Source organism: Anabas testudineus, chromosome 5, assembly GCF_900324465.2.
Source record: "Anabas testudineus chromosome 5, fAnaTes1.2, whole genome shotgun sequence".
NCBI lineage: Eukaryota > Metazoa > Chordata > Actinopteri > Anabantiformes > Anabantidae > Anabas > Anabas testudineus.
Window position 1 is genome coordinate 15490311 of NC_046614.1, and position 26516 is coordinate 15516826.

General features: G+C 39.7%; 1 protein-coding gene across 1 annotated transcript in view; it reads right to left on the reverse strand.

The window, feature by feature from the left end:
• The window catches only part of LOC113153890 (kazrin-like), a 65793-nt gene that overhangs the window by 15792 nt on the left and 23485 nt on the right, over positions 1-26516 (reverse strand). The window contains exon 3 of the mRNA XM_026347776.1: positions 1591-1698. Within this exon, the coding sequence (XP_026203561.1) occupies positions 1591-1698 (108 nt within the window). The remainder of the gene's footprint in view (positions 1-1590; positions 1699-26516) is intronic.

Here is a 26516-nt window from a genome sequence, read left to right on the forward strand (position 1 = left end):
AGATCCTTGTGACATGAGGCAATGGATCTGTCAATCACACACTGACACCTCAAGGATTAGTGCCAGACTCATTCTCCCCGAGTGATCGGAGCTGAGCTGAAACATCGTGAACAAGATCTCTTCTATAACGAATACAATTAGTGTATCTCATTAGAAGGTGTTTTGTAAGCATGTGCATTCCTGCGCTGCCCATTGCTTTAATTTTTACTGACATAGAGCCAAATCATTGGAACTTTTACTTATGCTAACTATGTCCACTTTTATTAAAATCTGAATCTGTCTGAATCGACCTGTTTTTTACTTGTCTGGGGAGCCATAGTATAACAGTAAAAGTATATTTTTGACCAAATGTAACTCTTAATAATACCAAGGTCATGCTGTAGCCTGCCTCTCAGCTACACTGAATCTTATTCACAGCATTGCTTTTATCTTGACAGTTCCTCAGTCTAAAATTTTCCACTCCTCAGTGTCCTTATTCTTCAGCTTAACTCCCTGTATCACTATGTCATTCATTTGCTTTGCTCACATTAAAGCCTTCTTTTTTCTACCCTCTCCACTCTCCTCCGCTGGATTGCCCTCCGCTCTCTCAGCCGCACACGGATGACCTGTCAGTCTGCATTATCAATGCTGGGGAGTGTTGATAGAGAGCCGGGATGGAGCAGCATTAAAATATAAGTTAGCCTTGAGAGAGAAGAGGTGAAAAAAGGGGAGGAGGGAGACTGAAAGCAGTGATGGGCATTGGGAGAAGAAGGAGAATGAGTGACTGAGGTCACCACTGTTACTGCCCATTGTTGATGGAGATGACATGAGGCTCTTCTAATAGCTACTGAATATTCCCTGACAGCTTCAACAGGACAGATTGACTGAAAGAATTGGAAATAAAGCTGTGCACAGACTTTCCCGTCCAGTATCAGTGGGAGGACAACAGGGAATAATAGCAGTCGTTATAATGGATAAAGAAATGGACACAAAGCTTATAGATTAAGCAAGAATACACATGCGACCAAAAGGGTTTATCATCCATACCTTTTGTGATATGTACTGTATTATTACAGGCTGGCCATTTTGATTTCCACACACGAGAGACTGAAAGACGCTATTACCCAGAGCCACACAGGCCTCTCTGTAAAACATTTTATTTCTTCGACTGATGACAATGATTGGAGAAAATGAGTGGCCTCGCTACAAAGCAATAATTGCACATTACGACACAGCTCTAGTGCAACGAACTTCCATAAAGCTCCATTCAGATTAAAGCTATTTACAAAGACAAAACAATTTTGTCTGACAAGAAGTCAATGAAGGCTCACAGTCTTATACCAGTTCCTGCGAGCTCTGTATTGAGTGACAAAACACGTTATTTAGCCCCAATAAATCAAAGCCTTCAGTGAAAGGTAAGGCCCCGATGGCCAGGTATCCAGATCTGTTATCTGATTGATCTCGCACTCTTAGCAAGCACAGGCCTTTGCTCGAGTGTTAACCTCCCAGTCAAGCAGACAGCCCCATGTCTTTTACCTGCCAGGATGAATCACCATGCAAGCTTACTTCTGTCACCAAGGCAACAGCTTGTATTTTCAACCAACACTGTACCTTTGCCTAGCGAGCAGTCTGGAGTGCCAAAGTCCATCAGGCTGGATATCTCTGTTGGGTAGCACATGTCTGTCACCACTGTCTTCTGTCTATGATGCACTGGTGGATCTGCAGAATAAAAAAAAAATAACAACAAGCACAAACAAATGTTTATACTGGCATAAAAGCTTCTAATTTATATTCACTGAGCCAGGTTGTTCAAATATGTTACACTCGTAATAATAGTGTGTGTGTGTGTGTGTGTGTGTGTGTGTGTGTGTGTGTGTGTGTGTGTGTGTGTGTGTGTGTGTGTGTGTGTGTGTGTGTGTGTGTAATTACAGCCAAGGCCTGTTACATCAGATGATTCATTCTGACATAATGTCAATTCAGCACACGCTCCTGAGCTTTCAGACACACTGCAAATCTGAATTTCTCCGACAAATGAGTGCAGTTGTGATGAGAATTTCAAAGCAATAACAACAGACAAACTGAAATAATAATGATAAATGGCCTCACTAACATTTTATTCTTTTTTTTCTTGTTTTTTTATTTCTTTCATACATATTTCTTTTCCTAAATAAAATCTATCCATTCATTCCACATCGCTCCTTTATTTCAATATTGAAGTCAATAATTTTAGCTAATATACATATCAAACTGAAAACAAATCTGCTAATTTTATACACCCTTTTCATACTTTAAAAGTCACATTTCATGCCAAATAAAGTCTCCACAGCACCCTGTGAATATCTGCACAAGTCCTGTATAAATTAAGCATGTTTTCTACCTTCTTAACCATGAGTATAGCAATAAGCATCTACCCTAAGATGCCTTCTGAGCTGTGCTGTCTGCAGGACCACTCTTCCTCAACAACGATCTTCCTTCCTCATTTACATAATGTGACAGATTCAAAATACGGCTGTATGGTATTTATCTAAATCACTGACCTTCCCCTCTTTTGTCCAGTTTAGGTGATGTTAAACTGACCTTTTCCTCACTGCTTAATATGGAGATTGAGCAGCAGGGAGATTCATGGCCAGTCTGGCTTCTTTACATAGGACCAGCAATAATCAGGCAGAGAGAGAAGGAGAGGATGAAGCTGCTGCAGTAGGATAAATCCACAGACAATATATTCCAGCACTTGGTTGAAGAGGTCGACTCACTTAAAAATCAACTTAAAAATAACTACGTCAGTACAATAAATGATGGCAATAACAACTACTTCCTCTTTTTGGAGAAATGCCATCTGTATTTTATTTATTACATGATATTTTGGATACATTATGTGATGCATGAACAGCTTCGCACTTCCTTTTGGGAATCTTACTGTAATTTGTGTTTAGATCACAGTATTTCAAAAACATTTGCCACTGCGTCATCCAGCAATATATCCTGGTAGAACCCCATACGTGATAAGTCAAATGTTATAATGAGACAGAGCTGTACTGAGTGAGACCAGGCAGCAGACACATCACATCTTCATCTTTCAATTAAATTATCTCCTGCAGTGTCAATACAATTGCTATTAAAAATGAACTAAACCATGTGTTATTATTAACAATGATATTGGTACAAGAATGGTACTGTGTCCCAGGAAGTCATGACTGTGAGCCAGCATGAACAATAACAGGACTCTGAAAATGAAACAGCTTAATCAAATTCAACATTAGTTTGTTTTTTTTAACTTTTCCTGATGTAACATGCTAAAATATAATATGCAACCAGTGTCAGTGCATGGGACAACCAAAAATAATAAATGTACACTTTTTGGTTACTGTATTATTTCTTTCCACTTTTATAGAACAGATTACTACTACTAGTACTACTATTTATTACTGTTGACAAAACATGCATTGTCATTTCGCTTGGATTCGACGTGTTCTTATAAATCTTGTAGAGATTAAGACCTCTTTCTGTACAACAAGGGAAAAACACAACTCTGATGGTATCACAAGGGAAAACACCCACTTGTAATAATGAGAATATGATGCGAGTGTGTGTGACTGCAGAAACACACCCAAGTCGGGGTAGAAGTCAGAAAGGCTATTCAAAAATGTGACACAATTTCCCCTCTTGGTTAACACAGCTGAAAGGCTGCAGATGACATGTATGAGATTTGATGGAAGGAGGAGACAAACACCCAGAGTGGGTATTCAAGCAGAAACAGGAGGCAACTATCATCGGTGTGCAGACAGCTCATCTTTGCCCTCTCTCTCTCTCTCTCTCTCTCTCTCTCAGCCAACCTTTAATTACACTGGCATTGGGTCTGTCATGTGGCAGACACATTCATTCCTGTATCAGTCACCGCACCGGAAAAGAGAAGAACATCATCATGATTCTGTGGAGTCACAACAACCTGAAATGCTTTCCTGCTGAGCGCAATAACACCGTTGCATGGTCGTATGAGTCTGAGATACAACGCAGAAACTGATAAAAACCTGAACAGACATCACTTACATGAAATGTGCGGTGACTGAATAAGAACACGCTGTAACTACAGGCTGTCCATTCTGTGTGTAAGAGTGGGCTAAGGGCTACCATGCAAATTAAAATATGGGTATCCAAAACCTCTGCTATGGATACTGGGTCTTTACTAATTGCTTATTTTATGTGTTTAGCAGAGTGACCAAGATGTTTTATGTGTAAAACGCTAAAACGTCAAGCCTTGAAGAATATAGCCATTTTCTGTAGCACACGGTAATTATCCGTTTAGTTTGGTGTAACAGAAAACCTTAGTGTTCAAATTTCTATTACTTCCTTTCATTCATTTCAATTGGCATGACATAATGTGAGAAGGAATTGAAACACTATCTAAATGGAATTTCACAGCGGTGCCAATGGCAAATAAATGTACAAAGCTAAGTGATGCTAACCAAATTTTCATCTCCCTTGCGAATATTTCACAAGAAAAGGCTGCTCATCCTTGACCCCAGCGCTCACGGGTCCCTGTGGTATTATCAGGTACAGACACATGGAGCTTATCCAAAATCCCAGCGTACAGAATATTGACAAGGCACTCCCACTACACTCTGCATCTGAACTGGTAGGTACCATTAACAGCCTTTGACACAGATGCCAAGCATGAATTCAAAGTAAATCTTCTTTATGATTCAGTTAGATATTAAATTGAGAAAACCAGAAAATGACAAATTGAAGCCTCTAAAAAGAAAAGAGATAGACTTATCCTCAGAGACGTACTCAAAGTAAAACTAAATGCTATATATTGAAGGTCAAGCTGTGACATCTCCTTCATACAACCCAAACATGAAGCCAAACACTGCAGACTTACTGTCTATTAATCTGTGTTTCTAATCATACGTGACACAGTGAATCAATACTACCAGCGCTCACAGAACATTAGGCCTGAAAGGCTGCTCCAAGGCTGCTGTGATCCATAGCCTCTGGATGCTGTCTTCATGCTGCTGTTAAGAGCACAACAGCAGCCGGCCCTGAGGAAACATGCACAAAAAGCCCCTTCAGGGACACATCCATTACATCAATGAGGAGAAACCGCTTGAGAGAGATGAGTGTCCAGGGTTACTGTGTTATTGCTGGTGTTGCTCGGCTCAGCAGTGTCCGGTTTTCTCTCTTTTTAATGATGTCTGTGTGAAAAAAACAACACGAAAGATGGAATTTTAAAAGCAACACGTAGGAAGATTTAGCATGCTGAGGGACACTCACAAACCTCAGGAAGTCGCCTTCAGCAGTGTTAAATGGAGACGGCAACATTTCCATTACAGGACAATACAAGGCTTGATTCTTTGAGATATACATTTATTATAGACAAAGACAAATTAAAAAAGGAATGAGAGATACAAATCTACAAAAATGGTACAGTCAAAGGGAGTGGCCAGATCCCTTTCACCACTATTGATCTACTGTGCCCCAGAAAAAAAAATCAGGTTTGAGTTCTAACAAGATCCTGCATTTGGGATTTGGCTTTATATTTAGATATATTTAGATTGATGTGAAGGCAAAGCATTTGAACCTAATTCACATAATCCACTGTCTGTATTAATTCATCACAGCACACACGTGACCATACACGGCATTGTGCATAAGATTAGGATAAAAAAAATAAGATTTTAAAAATACCTTCTATAAAGATACAGTAGATCATTACTGCTAAGTACTCAATGTGAAAAGAAAGGGGCACTTTTAAATGGGCGTCTTTTGGATTACAAAGTCAGCATCGCACCTTTTCAAAACAATGCTAGTGTTGCAGTGTTTCATCTTTATCATTAAACTGAGCTATGTTGTTATTCTGAAACCAAAGGGGAGCAGAAACTACCTAAACTGATTATTCATAACAACACCATCAGGAAAACAAGGTTGTGCTATGATGCCTAACCTTTGAGTCACTACAGGCCCATGTAGATATGCATAATCCCAGAGTGACTGGTATGATCATTTGTGTTGAACTGATAAATAATGACAGTGGGGCTGACCTGTCAAACTGGAGCAGGAAGGCACTAGCGCTTATTATAAAACAAGTGCTAAAGCTAATCATCCAGCCGATGTCGCATACTGTAGATGTACAGTAGACACAGGACAGATTGAAGACAGTCTATCAAGATCTGTAATCTTTATTATTGTGACTCAACCAGTGAAAACATGGAATCCATTATGACCCACATAATAAATGTTTCTGTATCCCTGGAGGATTAGCTGCAGTCATATGTACACACAAAGTGCACTATAGAGAGCTCAAGATTCAGTTGGATTAGTCATTGTCTGCCACAGTGGTAGAGAAGAATCTCATAACTTTAGGTTGGATTATTTTTTTAAAATTTCTATAAACACTTAGGTTTGGTTTTGTCATCAGAGACACAGCCCAACAGGAAAACTGGTGTGTTATTTTATATGCAAATAAAACTGCACTATAGTGTTGCCATGAAGAAGTTAGACTTAAAAATAAATGAAAGAAAAGATGCTGAATAAATGCTGCAGTATCTTTACAATTAAAACTAAATTCACACTATACACACATTGAGAACGTAAGCATTCACCATTCTGTGTACACAATATACAAAGATACACACAATCCCTCATCTATGCACATGCACACTCACATACACATGTGTGTTCATACATGCACGGACTTTATGGCTCATCTAGTTCATTCTGTGGGTCACAGCTGGTCATCTGCCCTGCCATAACCCAAAGGCTTTGCTGCACCAGGAACGCTAGATGAGGGCGGATTTAAAGTGAAGATTAAGCAGCAAAATCTGCCTGGAAGAAATCCAGCACTGACACAACTAAAAAATTCCTCCAGATCTCCTTGTGCCAACGCCTTTTCTGCCTTTGGTAAAAGCTGTGCTGATGGCAGCAGCATGCCTCGCTCTGCTCTTTAATATTACCAGAGTGTGCGGGGACATTTGGACATTTAGACTCTTTGCCCTCATAGGGCTGGGAATTGATTAGAGCTCTTTTCACACATGCCAATCCTGCCACATCCATCCCAGCTGCCTCAGCAGGATCCAACAGGGACCCTTTGTCTCTGGACAGCTGGACTGGGTCAGAGGACAGACCGGGCATCATCTGTCTTATTGTACTCAGCTAAAGACTTAACTACTGGTTTGTTTTTTTGTTTTGTCTTCACCAATACGTATTTAATAATTAGTTTGTGAATAAAACTCCTACCAGTAACACCTCTAATAACATCACAATAATGAAAGATTTAAGGACTCCAGTGGGAGAGCAGAGCCGCTTCTCCTGTGGAAGCATCACTACTCAAGCCGAATAATACAACACAGTAATGCAGCCCTTGGAGTCAGTGGTGGGTGTAACACAGAGTCCACAGACTCTTTTGGGGCTGCTACAGTATAATAGTTATAGTAGTATGAGAAGCATAGTTTGAAGTTCTGACCAAGAGCGATGCTGGGTAAAGGTGTGAATAATAGAACTGAGACTACCATGTTCACTGGGCCTAGACAAGCCAGCTAGTGATGAAAGGACGGGAATCACCCACACAGGAGCCCACACTGTCAGCTCTACCAGCCAATACACGGTCTTCAAACAGAATTGTATATCATCTGCAATGTACAACAACTCAATGCAGAAAAAAGCTCGACTCAAATCAACAACCATATATTTGTTGGAGCAAAAATAACAGTTAAATCAGATGGAAACATGTTTTATTAATCTGATGGTGTTGTGGTGTGACATATCTTGTTTTTGTTATATAATAATAGTACCCGCCTGTTAGAGTTGCCACTACCGTCTATTATAGTTGCTAATTGCAGTAGAAAAGCACAGACGAGAAACAGAAAGTCATGCTGTGTTTCTGGCATCAAGCATAATACAAAAAAAGAAAAGCCACAAGTGCTCGTCTGCTATCTAGGAACCAAAAACAAAGTCTAGCGCTATTAGTCAAAATTTGTACTACTGCCGTGATGATCCTCTCACTGGCAGAGACAATGATTCATGGAGTCTAAAAAGTAAATATATTACACGCACTGAAACCTTTGTGACACACAACCATCCTGTGAATTCTCCAAGTAAAACAGCTTAAATAAAAGATGATTTGGTATTAAAACAAACTAGGTTGCATTTTTACCAGCAAGAGTAACAAATACATGAATATCTGATTCAGATCCGTTTGGGCTTTTCTGCGCTCTACATCAAAACAAAGGAAACTACAAAAACATTAAATAAGCTCATAAGCTTATGCAACACAAGTGTGCAACCACACAAATAACAAAGCAATCTCATCCGATCAGCTCATCCCAAAGACAGGTGCATTCTCAAGTAGTGTTGCTGACAGCACAAACCCATGTAGTCAACAATATGTTATGGTTATAAGTATGATAAGTACACAAGCTATTTTTATAGCAGACAAGAATGAGGCAAAAGTTAATGTGTACGTCTGAATTCCAGCAGTTATGTAACTCCACTGTCCAAACCACTCTAATAAACCTCTCGAACAGAGGCACAAGTGATCAGAGAGGGAAAAGATACCAAGTGATTTATTGTATATGTTTTGTGATTATTTGCATTTTTATTACATGACAATCAGTGCAGAAAGTCCACCAGGAGGGGAAGGAAAATTGCTGCTGGGAAGAAGGACGTCTGAGCTACCTTGCTCATGCTACAGCCACCACAATATGCTATTAAACAAGGAGCAGAAAATGGGTGGGGGGCTGAGCATTTGAATGTTTTACATTCTACTTTTAGAAACAATGGTATAGGATATGGGATAGGTCACACCCCAGAAGGATAATTACCGCATTGTGGTTGTTTGGCTCCACTAACCTGTGACGTTGTAGTTCACATGTATGTCTGTCCAGACACATATTCTAATAGGTTTATTTATTTATTTAGTGGATGTTTGTGCCAGTTGTAATGAAATTCCTTCCAGGTGTTTTTGAGATATGGCATTGATGAGAATGAAACATACAGTATATGAAGTATTTGATCTTTGGTCACCAAAATCTAAGCAGTTCATCATCATCAGTCCAAGTGGGCAAATTAAAATAAACTGGGGCAAATTAAAAGAAACTGCCTCAGTGCATTTCTGACGTATCAGTTCACACAGATTAGATAAAGGTGAGGTCACTATGATCTTTAATTTTGACCACCAAAACTAATCAGTTTATAAATTACTCCAATAAGAGAGTTTTATATCATGAGAATAAGAAGAGTGAAGATAACATGGCAAAAAAGTAAACAAACTGTACAGTGTATCCTTGATAATCAATGCCTGGAAAATGTATTACTTTTACTATAAAACTATTATATATTATTATACTATTATATATAATTTGTAATAATATTACTAATAATAAAACTATTTGTGACATGATGGCTTTGGAATGGAGAGTTTGTCCAAAACACTCAACTCAGACTTGGTCAGAGATGCAAAAAGGCTTCAGATAAATGTAGAAATCCTTTATGCATTATGTGCATGTTCAGTACTTCAGTGCAATCCCACTGATCATTTCCCATAACACTGCTCTTTACATAAAATTACATAATAAGCTTTGACAGAAAAGGGACGGATGACAAATAGTAAGTAATTCTGTTATCCTTAAAGGAAAAAAAAAAATCACAAAGAACTATGTCCCTTCGCTGAGGTGATGGATTACCCATTGTAGTGGAAAGTTTTACAGTAATGGTGAAAAATTCAGTAAATGAAAAATGACCCAGTGAGGGAGCCACGCCATGACTTCTATTCACAGCTAGTGTTACAATAGATGCTAAAGCCTTTAAGGTCATTGCCTTCTCCTTGCAATATCTTACAGGTCTATAAAACCTGAATCAGCTTTTTGCACCGCTCAGAATGACTTATGTGTCCCAGTAACGAGTAGGAAGTTGACCACTTACTCTTTTCCTAATGCATCAGAGATCAGTGAAGAGGCAAGTTGCTGTGTAGCAGTGCATCCACACTGAATATCTAACCTCTACTCTTCATCAGCATTCATGAGACTGTAATTAGTGGGAAAGCAGTGGAAGCGCCAATTAGCTTCTCAGGTAAGTTTTATAAACCTAACTAAAGTGCAACATGCACATGCCATAACTTTTTTTTCCCTCTTCGCATAATTTAGTTCACACCTCCAGTTACTGACGTTTTCCGTACCTGCAGCTAACACGTGTGGTTATTTTGAACGATGATTAAAGGTCATGAAATTGATTGAAAGACATAATGTGCTCATTTTCTCTACTAACATCTCTGCATTCATTCGTTTTAGGCACATTTATAATGAGGAGGGTAAATTATTCTTATTGCAGTTGGAGATTTTGCATAATTCCCAGCATACACATCTTTACCCACCTTTTAACTTTAACAGAGGTTTAACCATGGGGCTGCACAGGGCTTTAAATCTCTTAAATGCCATTCTATTATTTGCTGTAATTGAATTGTACAAAGTAGATTTTATCTCATTATATTGTAAGCAAATAGGTCTAAATTTTGTGACAATACCAGCAGGAATACATGTCCCAGTAATTCCTCATTTTACCTCCTGTCTCATTTTTCCCCACCTACAACAGTGTGAGTTATACACAGTTCTTGATTTTTCATTATATAGTAGTTACTAATTAATTTCTTAGTAAATACTCACGAATGGGTGTCTTATAAATATCACTACATCATCAGTGGGATTAAATGGCATCTACAAAGTAGGGAACACCAGTTTCATGTTAGCTAATATCATTTACCCACCGTGGAAACAGAGATCTCATTAGGGAGAAAGGTCAACTTTCACCAACAGCAGTGGAGTGCAAGGAGGAAAGCAATCTATGAGCCGGCAGCACGTCATTCGCGAGAGATGAAAATATGAAGAAAACTGAAATAACCTAATATAAAACTTGTATGTCCAAGTTGAAAGTATTGCTGCCTGATGAAACTATGTCTCAGTAAAAGACAGCACAACCTCCTCGGCGGGTGTCAGGACAGGGGTCTGATGCAAGGCAGTGTTGAAGATGAAAACATGGTATGAAATTTCATTAGATGACATTTATAAAATATGAAGAATATAGTCTGTAAGAGTAATTGTGTTGTATTCCTATGATGTTGCCATTCACAGTAGGATGTGAGCGTACAGACAGTCGTCTCTGGCCAGTTGCCTATGTTGCCAAACCACAGTTGCCTTTCTATACAATGTGTCGCCACCATCACTGCAGTTGTGCAGACAGGCTTCTCCTTTCCCGCACTGCCCTCTTTGCCTGCATCCTCCTTCATCCGTCAGCTTCCTCTACAAGTTTTAAACCCCCAAATCCCTCAACTCATCTAGTTCTTGCTCTCTTAGGAGTTTTTTCCTCATGATTATTAAGATTCTTCTCTTGCCCCTGTAACTCCTGCAGTTCTCTCTTTCTATTCTCTATTGTCTCCATCTCTCGCTCTCCCCCGCCCCCAGTTCTGCGTCACTGATCACCACGCGTTCGATTCTTTCTTCCCAGGAGACTAACTGCAGTAATAGGAACAGAGAGGTTCAGAGATGCATGCTGCTGGCGCCCTGCAGGGCAGCCTGTAACAGAGAGCCATAAAGTCAGGAAAACTCGAACATAGTCAAAGAAGAAGACCAGAAAGACAAAGAGAAAGCATGCAAGAAATCGCAATCCTATTCATTTTTGTTTTCCACAAATCATCACAACACAATGCAGAGACCTCTGCAGAGTATCAGCATGACAGAGCCACCATTGTCACATTACAGTTTTCTGTTCCTGTGGCTCCCTGAGGCAGTGTACTCTCAGTGGATGGGACTGGATTGACTGGAGAGTGTCAGCAGTTCCTTCTTCCTCCACAGTGTTGTCTGGTTAATTAACAAATAGTCAGCTCCGATTCCTGTGACACCATTTTGTTTCCTATTTGTAACACTTTTCTGCCGACAGACCTCCCAAGACACTGCTGAGCATCTGGCCAAAGCAATAACCATTTTTTCACTTTCTTTGACTCTTTAAAGAGCCAAAGAAACTGCTACTACGACAGAGGAGATCAAATTTAATTTTATTTGTGTGAGCTTTGTCTGCAGAAAATGTTACTTACTCTTGTGTAGAGTGGCAGATTACTTTATAACTTTTACAGCAGTGAAAACTATGAAATGAAATTTAAATGGAATTTACACAAAACAAACATTCACACACAATAAGATAAAAAAATAAAAAAATAAGTGCTTCATGACTCAAGAATGTCAGGAACAGTATCATCACTAACATCCACAGCTAACGCTTATTATTCTTACATCCCTGAGTGTCCTTGTCCCATTTCTACTATCTTCCTGTTCCTGCTCTCACTGTCTCTCTTTTGTCCCTTCTGTCGTTATCCCTGTCTTTCTCTTGTCTGGTGTCTTTGTCCATCTCCCTGGACCTGGACCTGAACATTGTCCTATTCTTGCACCCAACCCGTTTTGGTTTTTCACTTGCATTACACGGCTCCTGGTTCCCCTCAGTCTGTGTTTAGTTCTGTTCTCCCTTCTTGTCTCCTGAGCCCCCTAGAATAAACCTTTGTTTAACCAATCGTTGTGTTGTCGAGTCCTCTTATCAACTGGGCGTGGTAGCAAATCGTCACAATTATGTGCTAAGTGACTTCACAGAAACCACCCAAGGACAAAGTACCAAGCTTCAAAATCATCTGCAAGCATGGTCGTAGCAAGGACTTCAATACTGAGGTTATAAGTCTAAGAAGGATTGTGTCAAAACATGTCTTTTCATCCCATAATTAATGAACCAGTAAATGTAACAGTTTATTTCCATTTTATTGAATCTCATCTTTTATTTTCCTTTTATCTCCACCAAATGAAAAAAAAAGATTTATGTGTAAATGTATATTTTCTTAGACTGACTGAAAGCCTTTAGCAACCTTACAACCAGCAACTTGGAGCGTTGATCTCACAGCCACACAGTTGCTACTTGGAATTAAGTTTTACAGACGTTGCCGCTGTTGCTGACAACCTTTGGCTTAAACTTTAACCCTCTATCTTAAGAAAATGTTAATGTCAGTGAAAGTAGTGTCTTTGAATAATACAGCGTGAGTGATGAGTACAGTGTAGAAGCAAAACCACACAATGATTGATGTGAGGTATTAAAAGTCAAGAACTCAAGGTCATCTAACGCAACTCCCAACTCTCATTAAACTCCACAAACTAACAACAGCCAACTAGATCAAGATCACACATTTATTCTTCATCAGATATAATTAAGAATCACACATAAAATCCATATTAATAACATTTTTTTATGGCTACAGTCTTGTTTTTTGTTGTAATGTAAGTAATAGCTTCAAGATTATTTCCAATTTTTTATTACTGTAGAGAATACAACACAGAATAAATACATATCTGATAGCTGCAGAGTTCCCTGCAGTATTTAATAGTGGAATTAGGCGTTTTTGCTTAAAACACAGAAAATAAAAAGAAATGTTTTTATATAGCATGTGCCATATATTTAATGTGGTGGAAGCACTGTTCTCAAGCAAAAATGTGAAGTATTTGTACATGATTTAACTGCTTTAATTACAACATCTGAGTAGTTTTAATCCTCTAACCTATACTGGCTGATGATTAGACACGATGTGCCTACATATGAGTTTCAATCAAGGGTAAGAAATCACTATCACTAAACCTGAGCAGGGCATAGTTTTAAATATTATACTGTAGGTGAAATAATGAATCCTATCACAGCTTTTGAAAAGAACAAGAAATAAAATAAAGACATTGTAGACACCACACTGTAGTCTGTATAGTATAATGGCTTTTACTTTAGAATAAATGTAAAAGAGCAAAAACCTTAATACAGACAAATCTAGCCATATCTACCTGGGCCGCAACATTTTAAAGGATAAAACTGAATCTGCTTAAACTCCTCATGTCTCTTCAATACCTAAGTGCTCTAAAATAACAAAGTCAGTGGGTGGTTGGCCTTTCTTAAATTAAACATCTTTCATCTCCATACCTGATCGTGGCCTAGAAATGTCAGAGCAGCTGGCTCCTGTTAGGACTCAGGCTAAACAGGTTAATTTTGTGCTTAGAAATGTCAGGAAATGGCAAAGCCACCAAACGCATTAGAAAAACTTAAACCAGTTCGCTAGAACAGGACAACTTACGTAGGCGACACAGTCAAAATAATTGATGGCGTATGTTCACCTAACTGCTGCATTGCATTTTTTGGTCCATATTAATAGAAAATAGAGGAAAGCAAACAAACTCAGAAGGCTCCTCATTTATTGTATCAGTCTGTCGTGAGCAGCACCACATAATGATTCACACTCATCCACCTTCTGCTTCATTGTGTGTCTGGCATAAACCTAACTAAATTGAAAAGTGTCATCCAATCGCATGCATTCGCCCATACTGACACCGACACATACACATACTGCACATATGCAAACATGCATACAGACGAACACGATCCCGTACAAAGAGACTTTTGGTATCAGATGTCCACATTTTGCTGATGACAAGGTTAAATGACAGCATGGTATGTGCACATCTATGCATGTCTCCTTGCAAGGCTACAGTTTCATAATCAAAAGCTACTGCTCTGCACTTACAGAGGTCAGAGGTGGAGAAGCTATGACAGCAGCTGGTGCATGATCCCTGACCCAAACTGTAACGCATTGCTGTACAGTACCTCCACTCATCTCAGCTCCATGTAGTTCCCATGGTACACAGCCAGGCCTTGGACCACTCTCAGCCCTCAGCATGAAAGAAAAATCCATATCTATCCTTTATGTTTTCTCTTTCACTCTCAATGTTCTTGTGGCTGGTGCCACAGCAGCTTACTGCTCTGAGGATTCCAGACAAGGGATGGTATGCAGATTACCATAAGCATCAGTCCACACCCACCCATCATTTTTATCTCCTACCTACCAAACTTACAAACTTATAGTTAAGCTTACCTTAACCACGAGAAGGTCTTGTCCACCCCCTGCTGGTCTAACCAAACCCCTCACCACATACTGCATCCCACTTCACCAGCAATCCCAGTACGGCAGATGGAGCATGAGGTCAAAGACACTGATGCACTGCGGGCTTACAGTCATTCCTAAGCTGGGACCTTCACCCTCCAGCTGTGTAATCAGACAGCCAAAGTAGACAGTATTAGAAAGCTAATACCTGATAGTGACACAGAGACATATGTAAGGCCTGAGACAATTTTGGTGTAATCCTTTGATATCAGCAGTATTAAAGGATTGCATCCACTCTACTTGGAACATACAGTACGATGGAGTCAGTGTCTCCACGTCTGCTAATACCAAGAGCACATCTGAGCATGAAAAATGGCCAGTCTTGCCACTGCAGACCCAGCGTACAAATTAACAGGCACTTCAGGACCTCACACCCATGGCAGAAATAAAGTGACGTCAATATGCCGTCTCCCCTGAGAGAACTTAAGCAGCTCTCTGCAGAAATCAGATGAATCAACATAATGTGTTGCTAAAATGCTGTAACACTGTGAAATATACTGTAAGTCTCCTTGTTTACAGAACAGGCGCACTGTATAGTTATATCCATCATGACTAGTGTGCTCTCCGTCAGCGATGCACACTCGCTGTCTCGTATTTATGTTTATCATTATTCTTCTGGACATTTTCTCTGGACACGCTCCAACTGTCTTAGACTTTTTTAGAATGACAAACCAGCAGCCTTCACTGGTTTATTTCTTTTTCTTTCAAATGCACATCAACTCCTTTCATAGCTTTTTGTCATGAAAACTTCCAGCCAGACTATATCACTGATGATACAGACCAATGAGTCCCATAAGTCTCATTGTGGCACAGAGCAGAACTCCTACCAAGTACAGTACCTCATTCAACATCTGTCTTCACACTTACCAGTAATACAGGACAGTGAGGAGGCAATGTCTGCTCACTCAGTGACGTGCAATCTGGAACTGATTTTTAGTATAATTTTAGCTTATAGTCATCTTCTAAATGGATAATTAAGACACGGCTGTGATGTTTTCACCTTCAGAATAAAAGGAATTGAAGTCGGAAATGAATTCGCATAATAGTGACAAAAGGACATCACAGTGGTAGGAAGAACCCCCCTTAAAGTACAAAAGGATAAACTGGATGTTTTATTCTACAAAGAATGATTAATTCTGAAATATTAAGCATTGAAACATTGAATACTAAATGGCATAGACTGTAATAACGTCATGTGTTTACAGTCAGCTTGTCTTTAGCTGAGGTCTCTGAAGATACACTGCAGGTTGAAACACTGACACCTCCCTGTTCAGGGGTTTTGCAGTCGAGCTGTATGTAGCATCATCTTGTAAAGGTGCTAATTAACGTACAGTAGATGTAGAAGTATCTGTTTTTGCAACAACAGCAAAAAGTTTTCAATAATGTGCAAAATAAACATGTACAAAATAAACATTTACAAAAATGCAGATATCTGTTTTTACAAATGACCGCTTCATGTCAGCTTGCACATGACTGCCCCATTGACATATTTATTTTGGTTTCGATATGTAACTGGCTCTCGTTTTTTTGTTTTTTTTTCAGCTTATACTTCCAACTTCATTCATCATTTACACTTCAAATGACATTTCAGCACTGCCGCTGCAAGTGATACTTTGAGATTGTTCCAAGAAGAACAACAGTATCACTCATTTGAGCAAGTGACCCAAAACAAATCGTTCACACAACCACTGGACACCCAATCAACAATAAATGGTATGTTGTAAAGGCATGACCACAATGGTTTCTTAATGTTCACTGTGTTATTATTCTGTTTTTGTGTTGGCTGAACATGATATCTAAGAAACATTATTTGGAGCCTGTCCACTTGGACTTCCTGGAGCTGTTTAGATTTTGGTGGCCAACGGTCAAGGTCACAGTCAGCTCATGTTCATCGTGAATGTGACGTCTCAGGAACACCTTGAGGCAATTTCTTCAATTCTAGGAGAAATTGGCAATTTGGGTCGAGGATGAACTTATTAGAATTTGATGTCCAAAGGTCAATGTGACCGCATATATGTCCCATTCTTGTCATAGGTATATCACAGAAACTCATCCTCTCAATAGGGGTTTCATATCAGAAAATGCCTATATGTATATACTGTATATATGTCATTTAAATTGCCTCATAATCCTCATTCAACAGTTCCATACATAAATTGTTGGCAGTGAGAACACAAAATCTTCAGCAGAAAAAAAAAGCCGTTTTCTAAGTCTAAGTCTGAGTCTAAGTTGCTGTCCATAATATAGACGACCTCATAGTTAATATATCAAAAATGAGTGACAATTTCATTTACTGTACATGAAACTTAGTGAAGTCTGTTTTTTTTCTATGTAAACACAGTTTCTAACTAACCAGGTAAGGATCTAAACAAAGGGGCTTTATGTTTGTAGCAACCCACTCAGCCAAGCACGTAGCCAAGGTTTCTGTCATCTCCACAAGGAAAGACAGGAGCCATGTCTGGAGGAGAGAACCAATTAGTTCCTCTCCACAGCCTGTCACCTGACAGCCTGCTCATCCCCGGCCTGATGGAGGAGCCTCTCCATCCTGCTCATTCAAACCAATTAAGGTCTGGAGGTATATTACCACACACTTATTACCTGCCTCTCACTGTGTTCTGCTGTTCTTCACACCACAGCCCATTGGTCTGTTGAGAATCTCAGAGTTTTACCCTTTCAAATGATCTTGTCTATTTTATACAGTTTCTTAACTGTGCTCCGTATACAGCATACCCTAGTGTATCTGTTAGTTTTTCACTCTTCTTTGCTCTCAGATAGACAATGAAATAGAAGCAGCAACTAAAAATATCCCCCCCATCAGCAGACTGACAGAGAACAGCATCATTGTCTGTGAATGACTCTAAATCAGTTTGGACATAGGTCACAGTTAAAGTTATAGTCAGTATAAAGAAAGAAAAAATGATCAAGAGAGTGTTCATGAACTCAGGAGAATAGAATGTGAAATATGGAAATACCCTACAGCACCAAATGAAAACAACATTTATAAATGCACAGAGACTGACAAAAGGCCTTGCTTCTCTTTTCCCCTTTCTGCTGGAACACAGAACAATAAAACAAAGAGCCAAAAATCGAACTCATGTCACAGCGAGAGTGTGTGTCTGGTCTTGCTTGAGCTGTCCAAACAGTTTATCTGTTGTGAGATGGATGACATAACTGGAATGATCAGAATTCCCACATTCCCTCTTGCAACACGCTACAAACCATGTAACTGTAAACCTCTTAGAAATAAGCTGTAATTTCAGCGTTCATTTTGACTCAGCACTGGGCTGGTTGGAATTCCCCACATGGCTGTACTGGGGCTGGTGAAAGCTAAGAAAGAGAGATTGTTCCAGTGCAACAGCTTGAGGGAAGAAGAATGTGCACCATAAAAAACTTGTGATCATTTCCGTTTCAGAAAAGGACTTATAATTAGCATTACATGCTCCTATAGGTCTATTAAAAGGGAAACCAACCTTAATAATTACTGTACAGCGCTCCAACTCCAGGTACTTGCATATCTTTTCATTTATTCATAAAGGCAGCACAGTGTGAGCACAATTAAATCTCTCATGGGCTTGTGTTAACTTGTTGAAAGGTCAAAACCCAACTAATAAGAAAAAAACGGCATTGATTAACAGGAATTAATGGTCACTTGAACTCTACAGTGAATATCAGGATCTCTAATTAAGTCCAGGTGGAGCAGCCAAAGGAAGGGTAAAATGGGATACACTTCACCCAAAACCTTTAGAGCATCTTTCTAAAGCCAGACTTTATGTCAATAAATGATTCAACCCTGTTCAAATCGAATGCTAGAACTGTGTGTATGGTATAGTAACACAAAATGACAGTATACAGACTTGATTCATCGCACATCATGTCGCTCCTGTCACTGTTTCCTCACAGATTTTTCATCCACCTCATATTCTCCCTGGCAATACAGCAGGAGGAGAACTGCTGTATGATGGTATGAAATTGCTTTTTTCCCCCCACATCTTTTTTTTATATTTCAAAATAAATTTACAAAGCATTAAAATGTGCACAAAGTAAAAGGGTGTGAATACTTTCTGAATTCATAACCGAGAGCTTGACAATATTTTGACAATTTGCATGAACTAACATGAAGAAGTGTTTTGAAATGTAAGACTGTTTAAGTGAGGAGCAATTAATCAGATTGCAGACAACTGTACTTAATCATTTGCAGATTTGCAGACATGTTCAACAATTGCTTTTTGTAGGAAAAGAATGAGAAAGGCAGTCATGTTGTGCAAAACAAAGTCAATGTCAAAATGCTAAGAAGTAGAAATAAGTAACTGCCGTGGAGTAAAATGTACATTGAAATGATTTCATAGCAATACTGGTTTTGATAACTTTCTAGTTACTGTTTAAGAACACTTGGGCATGACATCCACAGATTAGTGGATGACCTACTTTACCTTCTGAGCCACAGTCGTCCCTGTGGCTCTACATGCATCGTTCTCTGATGTGAGAGCAAAAAGGAGACATGTGGATGCAAAATATGAACCTGTGAGAAGCACAAGAAAGAAACCTGATACATGCTGTTCAGGTACCACTGACACGTTTTGGCTAACAGTGGTGTGGCAGAAGTGCTCAGAGCACCACCTCAGCTTTTCTCTCTTTCTGGAACAGCAGTCGTGTTTGATACACCTGTAAATTACTCCCACAGCCTCTCCTTTCTTGCAGCCTCCCCCTCTGCACTAATAACACCATAATAATGCCACTGTTAGTACAGTGCTGAAGCACCGTGCTTTATGGACTGACCTCAAAATCAATTCAGCAGCGAACGAGGTCTATTACCAGAGCCAGGTTTGAAACTGCTCTCCTTTCTTGATCACCTTCAATATTTATCCCTTTACCTTTCCTCACATTTTCTTTACTAGTTTTTGCTTCAGTGCCTCAGTGTGAACGGTAAATTACACATAACCCAGCTCCTCTTTTTCAGACCAGTCCTTTGACAAAGCAGCAGGCGTTCTGCAGCCCTGTGGCACATATTAACCTCATAAAAGTAAAGTAATAGAGCCTGACTCAGCTGACACACAATAGCCATAAAAAATGTATCATAGCACTACTACCCCCCCTTAGACTCGACCCACAGGTAAACTCAGCTTAGTAAAACACTCAAGCAGCTATGGTGGGTGGCTTCTGTCGCTTCACAACAGAAAAATATATTGTGTGATACTGTAAAATACAATGCTTTGCTCTCATTAGTGTCTTAAAGCAGGAATGGAACAGACGCATAGTTCAGGGTTTGGAAGCACATTCCTGGACAGAGGGAGTAGCTGAGCCTCTTGCCGTGGTTAATTAGGAGTGTCTGTGGGAAACCCCTGAATCTGAAACCCCCCTTCAAAAAAAAAACCACACAACTTTAAGTAAAGGCGGCCATGTTGAATGGAACTCATTGTTGGGCGGCCAGAACAGACGATGCCATCGCTTACATCCAGCCGCTGGAGCTGTCAGCCCAACTATGAGAGCGCTGATACCAGAGAGTGGCCGCAGCACAAATACCCAATGACAGAGCAGGGAGTAGTAGAAAGGACGACAGCAGTGACACAGACAATCCACTACTTTTACATGTCAAAGTGAGTTTACCACTCACAAGGAGCACTAGTCAGCATGTTGTTCGGAGGCTTTGGAGGAGTTTTGTCAAACCTGAGAGAACAGTCCTGGCAACATTGATTGGATTGTATCAGCTTGGGTTTGAGACAACAAATTTTAATAGACAGCCTGTTCTACAATCTGGGGGGATGGAGATCATAAGACATGCAGGATCAAATTCATCTGCTACTGTAGGCACTGCTTTGGCAAAAGGCAAAGAGGATATAAAGTATTTCTTATTTTATCCACCCCGGGTGTGTTGCTAATGACAGATTAAATATTAGAAACACCTCTTGATATACAGTAACTACAGCTACAACGTCCAATGAAGTGTTGCAGTGCTGTTGCATTAGACTGTGTGAAAGTAATAAGTGTTGCCTGTGTCTAAACATGAATATGAACTCATATTCTATGAGTTTCACTTTTTACTTAAATTAACTACTATTGTATATTGAATATCATCACACATCATAAAAAGTTTGAGGACATGATGATGTAGGTGGTAAAACATTTAGCAGACAATTAGCCTGTACGATACAATAGAGCAGTTGTAGCAGGGAGAGCCTGTAGTAATATACGTACAAGGTCAACAAGCATCAGTGAGTAATACTATACAAAGCATTTTTATATGATAAACAAAAGAGAACAGAACTTTTTAATATAAAAAATCAAAGTATAACCCCAACCAATCAAATGAGAAAGTGTCATAAAGCACAATTCAATCAATAAGTGAATTCATGAATCGCTGCAGCGTGGAGTCATGCAGATTAATTTGTCTTATTTCTATGCATGAAAACTGAAATAATGTTGATACAAATGACGAGTCTAACTCAGCAGTAGCCTGCTGGGAATATTAACACAGCTTTCTACATTCTTGTTTTACCCTATTAGTTATAATGGGAACTAGATAGTGTAGAGCTCTAACTTAAATCTGCATAGAGTAGAAACTGGTGATTGTTTAATTTCTATTTTCAGTGCAATTTGCATAATTCTGAACCAAATGGCCCATGGCCTATGCATAAATATATATTGACTTACATTTCCATTGTGTTTGTTTTAATTGAGGATGCGGACATATCCTAATTTTAAAAATGAACAATAGGTTTAATTACTTCATGTCCATTGGAGATTAAAATGTTGTAAGTAATCAAATCCCTTTATGTGAAAAAATTAGGTTGAAATTCTTTTCAGAAGAAGAAAGCCATCTCCCCGTATATGGATCTGACGGTCTGCTATGTGAAACTGTAAGAGGCTTGGTGATACCTCCTCGAATTCTTTACAAATAGGAAAGCACAATCATGCTTCTAACAACACGTACGTTTTGAGAAATGGGGCCCTGAGTCCTGGGATATTGGTGGAGCCCATCTGGTTTGAGTCAAAATATAGCCAAACGGTTATTGCAAACAATAAACAAATTTACAGGAATTCATATACACAGCCATCTCAACAAAGGTACAGTGTGTTTGTGCGTGTCTATGCCTGAGCACCCAGGCTACAGTAATTGGCGACCTGATAAATATTTGTGTAGAACCTCCTCAGCAAGAGAAAACAGAGAGCTTTCAGCAGTAATGCCTTCAGGCTGCAGAGCAAAAATAATTCAGGGATGGAGCCACTTACATGCATGATATCAGCATTTCAGGGGGGCTGAGAGAGCCAATGGTGGTGCGTCAACAACAACATTCAAATGTAATGGTGTGGTGTTTATTAATAATTTGCTAATGGTTTTTACCTAAAAGGGAACATGACAAAATAAACCACAGATATTTGTGCTAAAAATGGATGAAATTAACAGAATAACAAAGACAAAAAGACGTTTTACGGCAGACAGACAGAACCAAAGTGTAGTCAGCTCCTTTCAAACTTTAGTGCCATGGTTTGTGTACTGTAGTAATATAATCTGTGAAATCTGTGTCCTCTCTAATGAAAAATTCAAAAAGTGCAAACCCAAACAGTTTAATATCCTTCGACAGTCTAGAAAGTAAATAGGTGTGTTGTGGATACATGCAGACATAATGCATATTTTCACTAAGCTGGCAACAAATCATTTATAATATTATTGATTAATATAGTTTTATTGTTGGTGAAATTGGCCATCTCAAGAAAAAGTCAACAAAATGTCAAAAAATAATTAAATGTCTATCACAAAATCCCAAAACGACAGCTTTCAGTTGCTTGTTTATTGTGACCAATTCACTGTACAAAAGGGCACAAAACAGCAAAAAAAAGCAGGAAAATCATGTTGTGTCAATCAACTTTTGCTCCATTTAACAAAACATTTCCAATTAATCTGTCGATTATTTTCTTAATTTAGCTGGTTTGCTCAATAAAACATCAGGAAAAAAAAAAAATCATATCACAATTTCCCGAAGCTGACATTTAAATGATTAGTTTTGCCCAACCAAGAGTCAAAAACCCAAATAACATGATTTTACTGATAAAACCAGCAAATATTTACATTTGGAAAAGCTCGAAACATTTGTCATCTATAGATTTACGTGCACAGTATTCTCCCTATGTTTGGGATGTCTTCAGCACATCAATCTTGTGAGACGCCTGCGTGAACAAGATGATTCTGAGAAGCAGCAAAGTGCTCTGCTTATCCTCTGCCCTGTTGGAATGTCACGCATTGCGTCCTCTGGATACAGTGGGGGGGGTGCGTTCTGCACTTCCTCAAAACTCATTTTCCTCCGTGTCTAGTCCGTTCTCTCATGGGAATGAATTTAAACTGCAGCCAAGGCAACAATATGTACCAGCAGCCATAAAAAGTCTCCGCTGCTAAAGCAATGAGGCATTTTAATAGGATGAGCTGAGACCGTTGTGAAGGCAACCAGGATTCCTTTTCCTTCACTGTCTCTTCCTCCCTTTCTAAGAGTTGCGGTTGTTTGAAATTTGGACTCAACAGAGATTAGGATGATTTAAGGTGAAAAGGAATAGTAAGGTGTGTAGAGTAGAGGCACAGGGGGCAACAGGAGAGTTGGGTTCTTGAAGTCGCATCATTACCTGCGCCTCCTGTTGAGTAACGGGCACCACAACACCCAGGAAGTGGTCTTGAAACAACCCACATGGGAAAATTATACTAAACAGTAATCATTAGTGTCTTATTGTAGATGGGCAGTGATTTTTTTTCCACTCATGAGTCCAGCGTGTATCATTAGTGGAGGCATATATCCTCCACCACATGGGAGTCTGCTGCGTCAGGCTTTACTCACAAACCTGTACCAACATCAGACCTCACCACAGCTCCATTCCAGCTTACTACGTCTTGTACAGTAGCCTACTACCTCATTCACAGCAAAGGAAATAGCATTAAGTGAGCTGCTTGTTGCACGCCTCCCCGTCCTGGAGTCACAGAGTGATCCTCTCCAGATGCACATGATGTGGATGAAACATCCAGCAGGTCCACGAAACCAGGAAGCACTACTTCATCTAGTCCATACTGTGAATTCCCTACACTGACATGTGGTGAAAAATACACGATGCTAGCTGAAGATGTGCAGTCACTTCCTATAGAGTAGTTTGTTGCATGCAAGGTTACGATGAGGGGCCCGTGTGAAGGAAATGGGGGAGAAAAGTACCATAACAGGGAGCAATAACAGTGAGGAATATCCTCATTAGCCAATTGCTCTTGTTTCTCCCAAGCCAATAAAAGGCAGTGTCATAATGTGCTCTTAACCTAAGCTATGACCTACACATGGGAAATCCATATTAAATGTCGTTTCCATTAAAGATCATCTGGAATCAGTGAGTGTCCAGAGCCAGTGGGAAGAAAACAGTTAAACGAGCACTTTGGCTTTCATGAATCTAATAAGCATACGGAGACATATCAGTCTCACTGATAGGAATAATAGCATCTGACAGGCAGAGTGTCACACCGGAAAGCAATTCAATGCTTAGTGTCACGGTTAAAGTACTCCTCAGTTCTCCTAGAATTGGCTTTCACTGACTTGCTCTATGAAGTTTCATTAAGATAAAGGTGGAAAATTTAAGTGCAGAGGAATGTCTGCTGGAGTGAAACCTGCCTTAGAGTTGGCATCTTGCTGGTTCGGCTCCAGTGCCTGTGTGCCAGTCTACCTGCATGCCTAATATTTTTGCAGTGGCAAAGTGGCAGTTTACATCAAAGGCTGCATGGTGATGGCACTGCAGCCATCTGCCACCCAAACCAGCCATCACCAGCTGGTGTCCAAGACGGCGCTTCTGTCACCTCTGCCAATAAGCCCATGACACACTTGGCTCAGCTGTTATCTGTCACCTCTGACCTCTTACAAATGCTGCAACATGAAATCAAAAGCACGCTACCATGCCCTCTTGGTGAACCAAGAACTTGGATAGATTTCAGAGCTTTTTGAACAATGTAGGCCAGCTTCCTCTGTCCCTGTATGGACATGAAAGTGGATATATGCAACCCAGCCGTCCCCCCTGCACCCGAATGCAGCCAAATTCATGGATGGAAACTTTTTCTTGAGTCCACAGGGCTTCTGCTCCCACTGACAGCCTGCACAGCTCTGTCAGTTCGTTACTGAGGCTTGAATTCCATTACAAAGCAAAACAAATAACCACAGAGCCCATTTTTATTTAAGGCCATTACCAACTACAATATAGAAAGGTTGTCAATGTGCCAATAAGCACTAATAAGTTCTACTCATTAAGTGCAGATACACTTAACAAACATTAAATAAACTACAGAAGACATAATAAATTAGAGTTAATGAAAAAGAACCCCTGTTGTGAGAAAAAATGTTTTTCTTGTTGTGGGTTGTTTTCATGGGCATTTTTTTTTTAATTTCTAAATGTAATTATACATTCTGCATAGTAATTACATTACCTGTGTTGATCTATATTTTAGTTTTAAGAAAGCCTCTTCTGTCCCTAATGTCGGAAACTCCTAATTTGAAATTCAAGTAATTTAGCCGTAACTATTAAGTCTTAACTAAGGTCATTGTCTCTGTCTTCGAGAACATCACTGCTGTCTGCATCTTCCTCTGACCTAAGAGCAATTCCACCCTCACACACCAGCACCACCATTTTCATCTGGTAATCATCGCTATGCCATGATTAGTTCTTTAACTGGAGGAAGTCTAGTGAGGAAGAGGAAGAGAGTGAGACAAATGTTCAGGGAGTAAGGGGCTACTTCTCGCTGGCTATTGTTTGGACACAGTTCCTCTCACGCTGCATTGACCACAGACAGGGCGTGGCTGATCGAGGCCAGGCAGGGAATATTAGTAGGGGGGGGGGTGAGGTACAGAGGGAAGGTTAGTGCACATTGCATGCTTTCTCTGCATGTGGACAGTGAACAGGAAGGCGGGTGGTCCCTTGAGAGAGTTACAGAAGAGAAAGAGTAAGAGCTGAAGTGGGTGAGATTTTGCCTCTGTAGTTTGGCGCTCTGTTCCCAGCTCATGTTCACGATGAAGTAATGAGAGACCCGGGGCCTCTGACAAACTCAGGCCAGATGGGGAGAGGATTCTTCTCCACAGTTACTCTGCAGCAGAACACATTAGAGCCAGTGCAGCTTCTCCTCTATACGGAGAAAAGATAATCACTTTTAAGAATACTTAATCAACAGTATTTTACAGCGCGCTGTACACTTTGGGATGTGTCCTACAGCTGCGTTATTTTCCTCCATCCATAAAAGTATCTTAGTTGTCCTGCCAAGTTGGAGGTAGTGCTCGTTCTTGAAGTATTTTTAATTTTAATTCCCATTCGTAAGATTAGTTTTAATGATACCTTCAATAATCTTCAATATTTTGGAGAAACATAAAAGAGGGAAAAATGAATTGTTTTTTTTTTTTTTATCACACTCAACAAACAATGGTTCTCTTTAGCATTAAGGGCCAAGACTAAAGGAAACAAAAGAAAAACTTCAAGGCACTTTTAGTGCTGAATACAATAAAGAGTTTTTAATATTTCAGGGTTTCACAAAGACTTGATACCATAG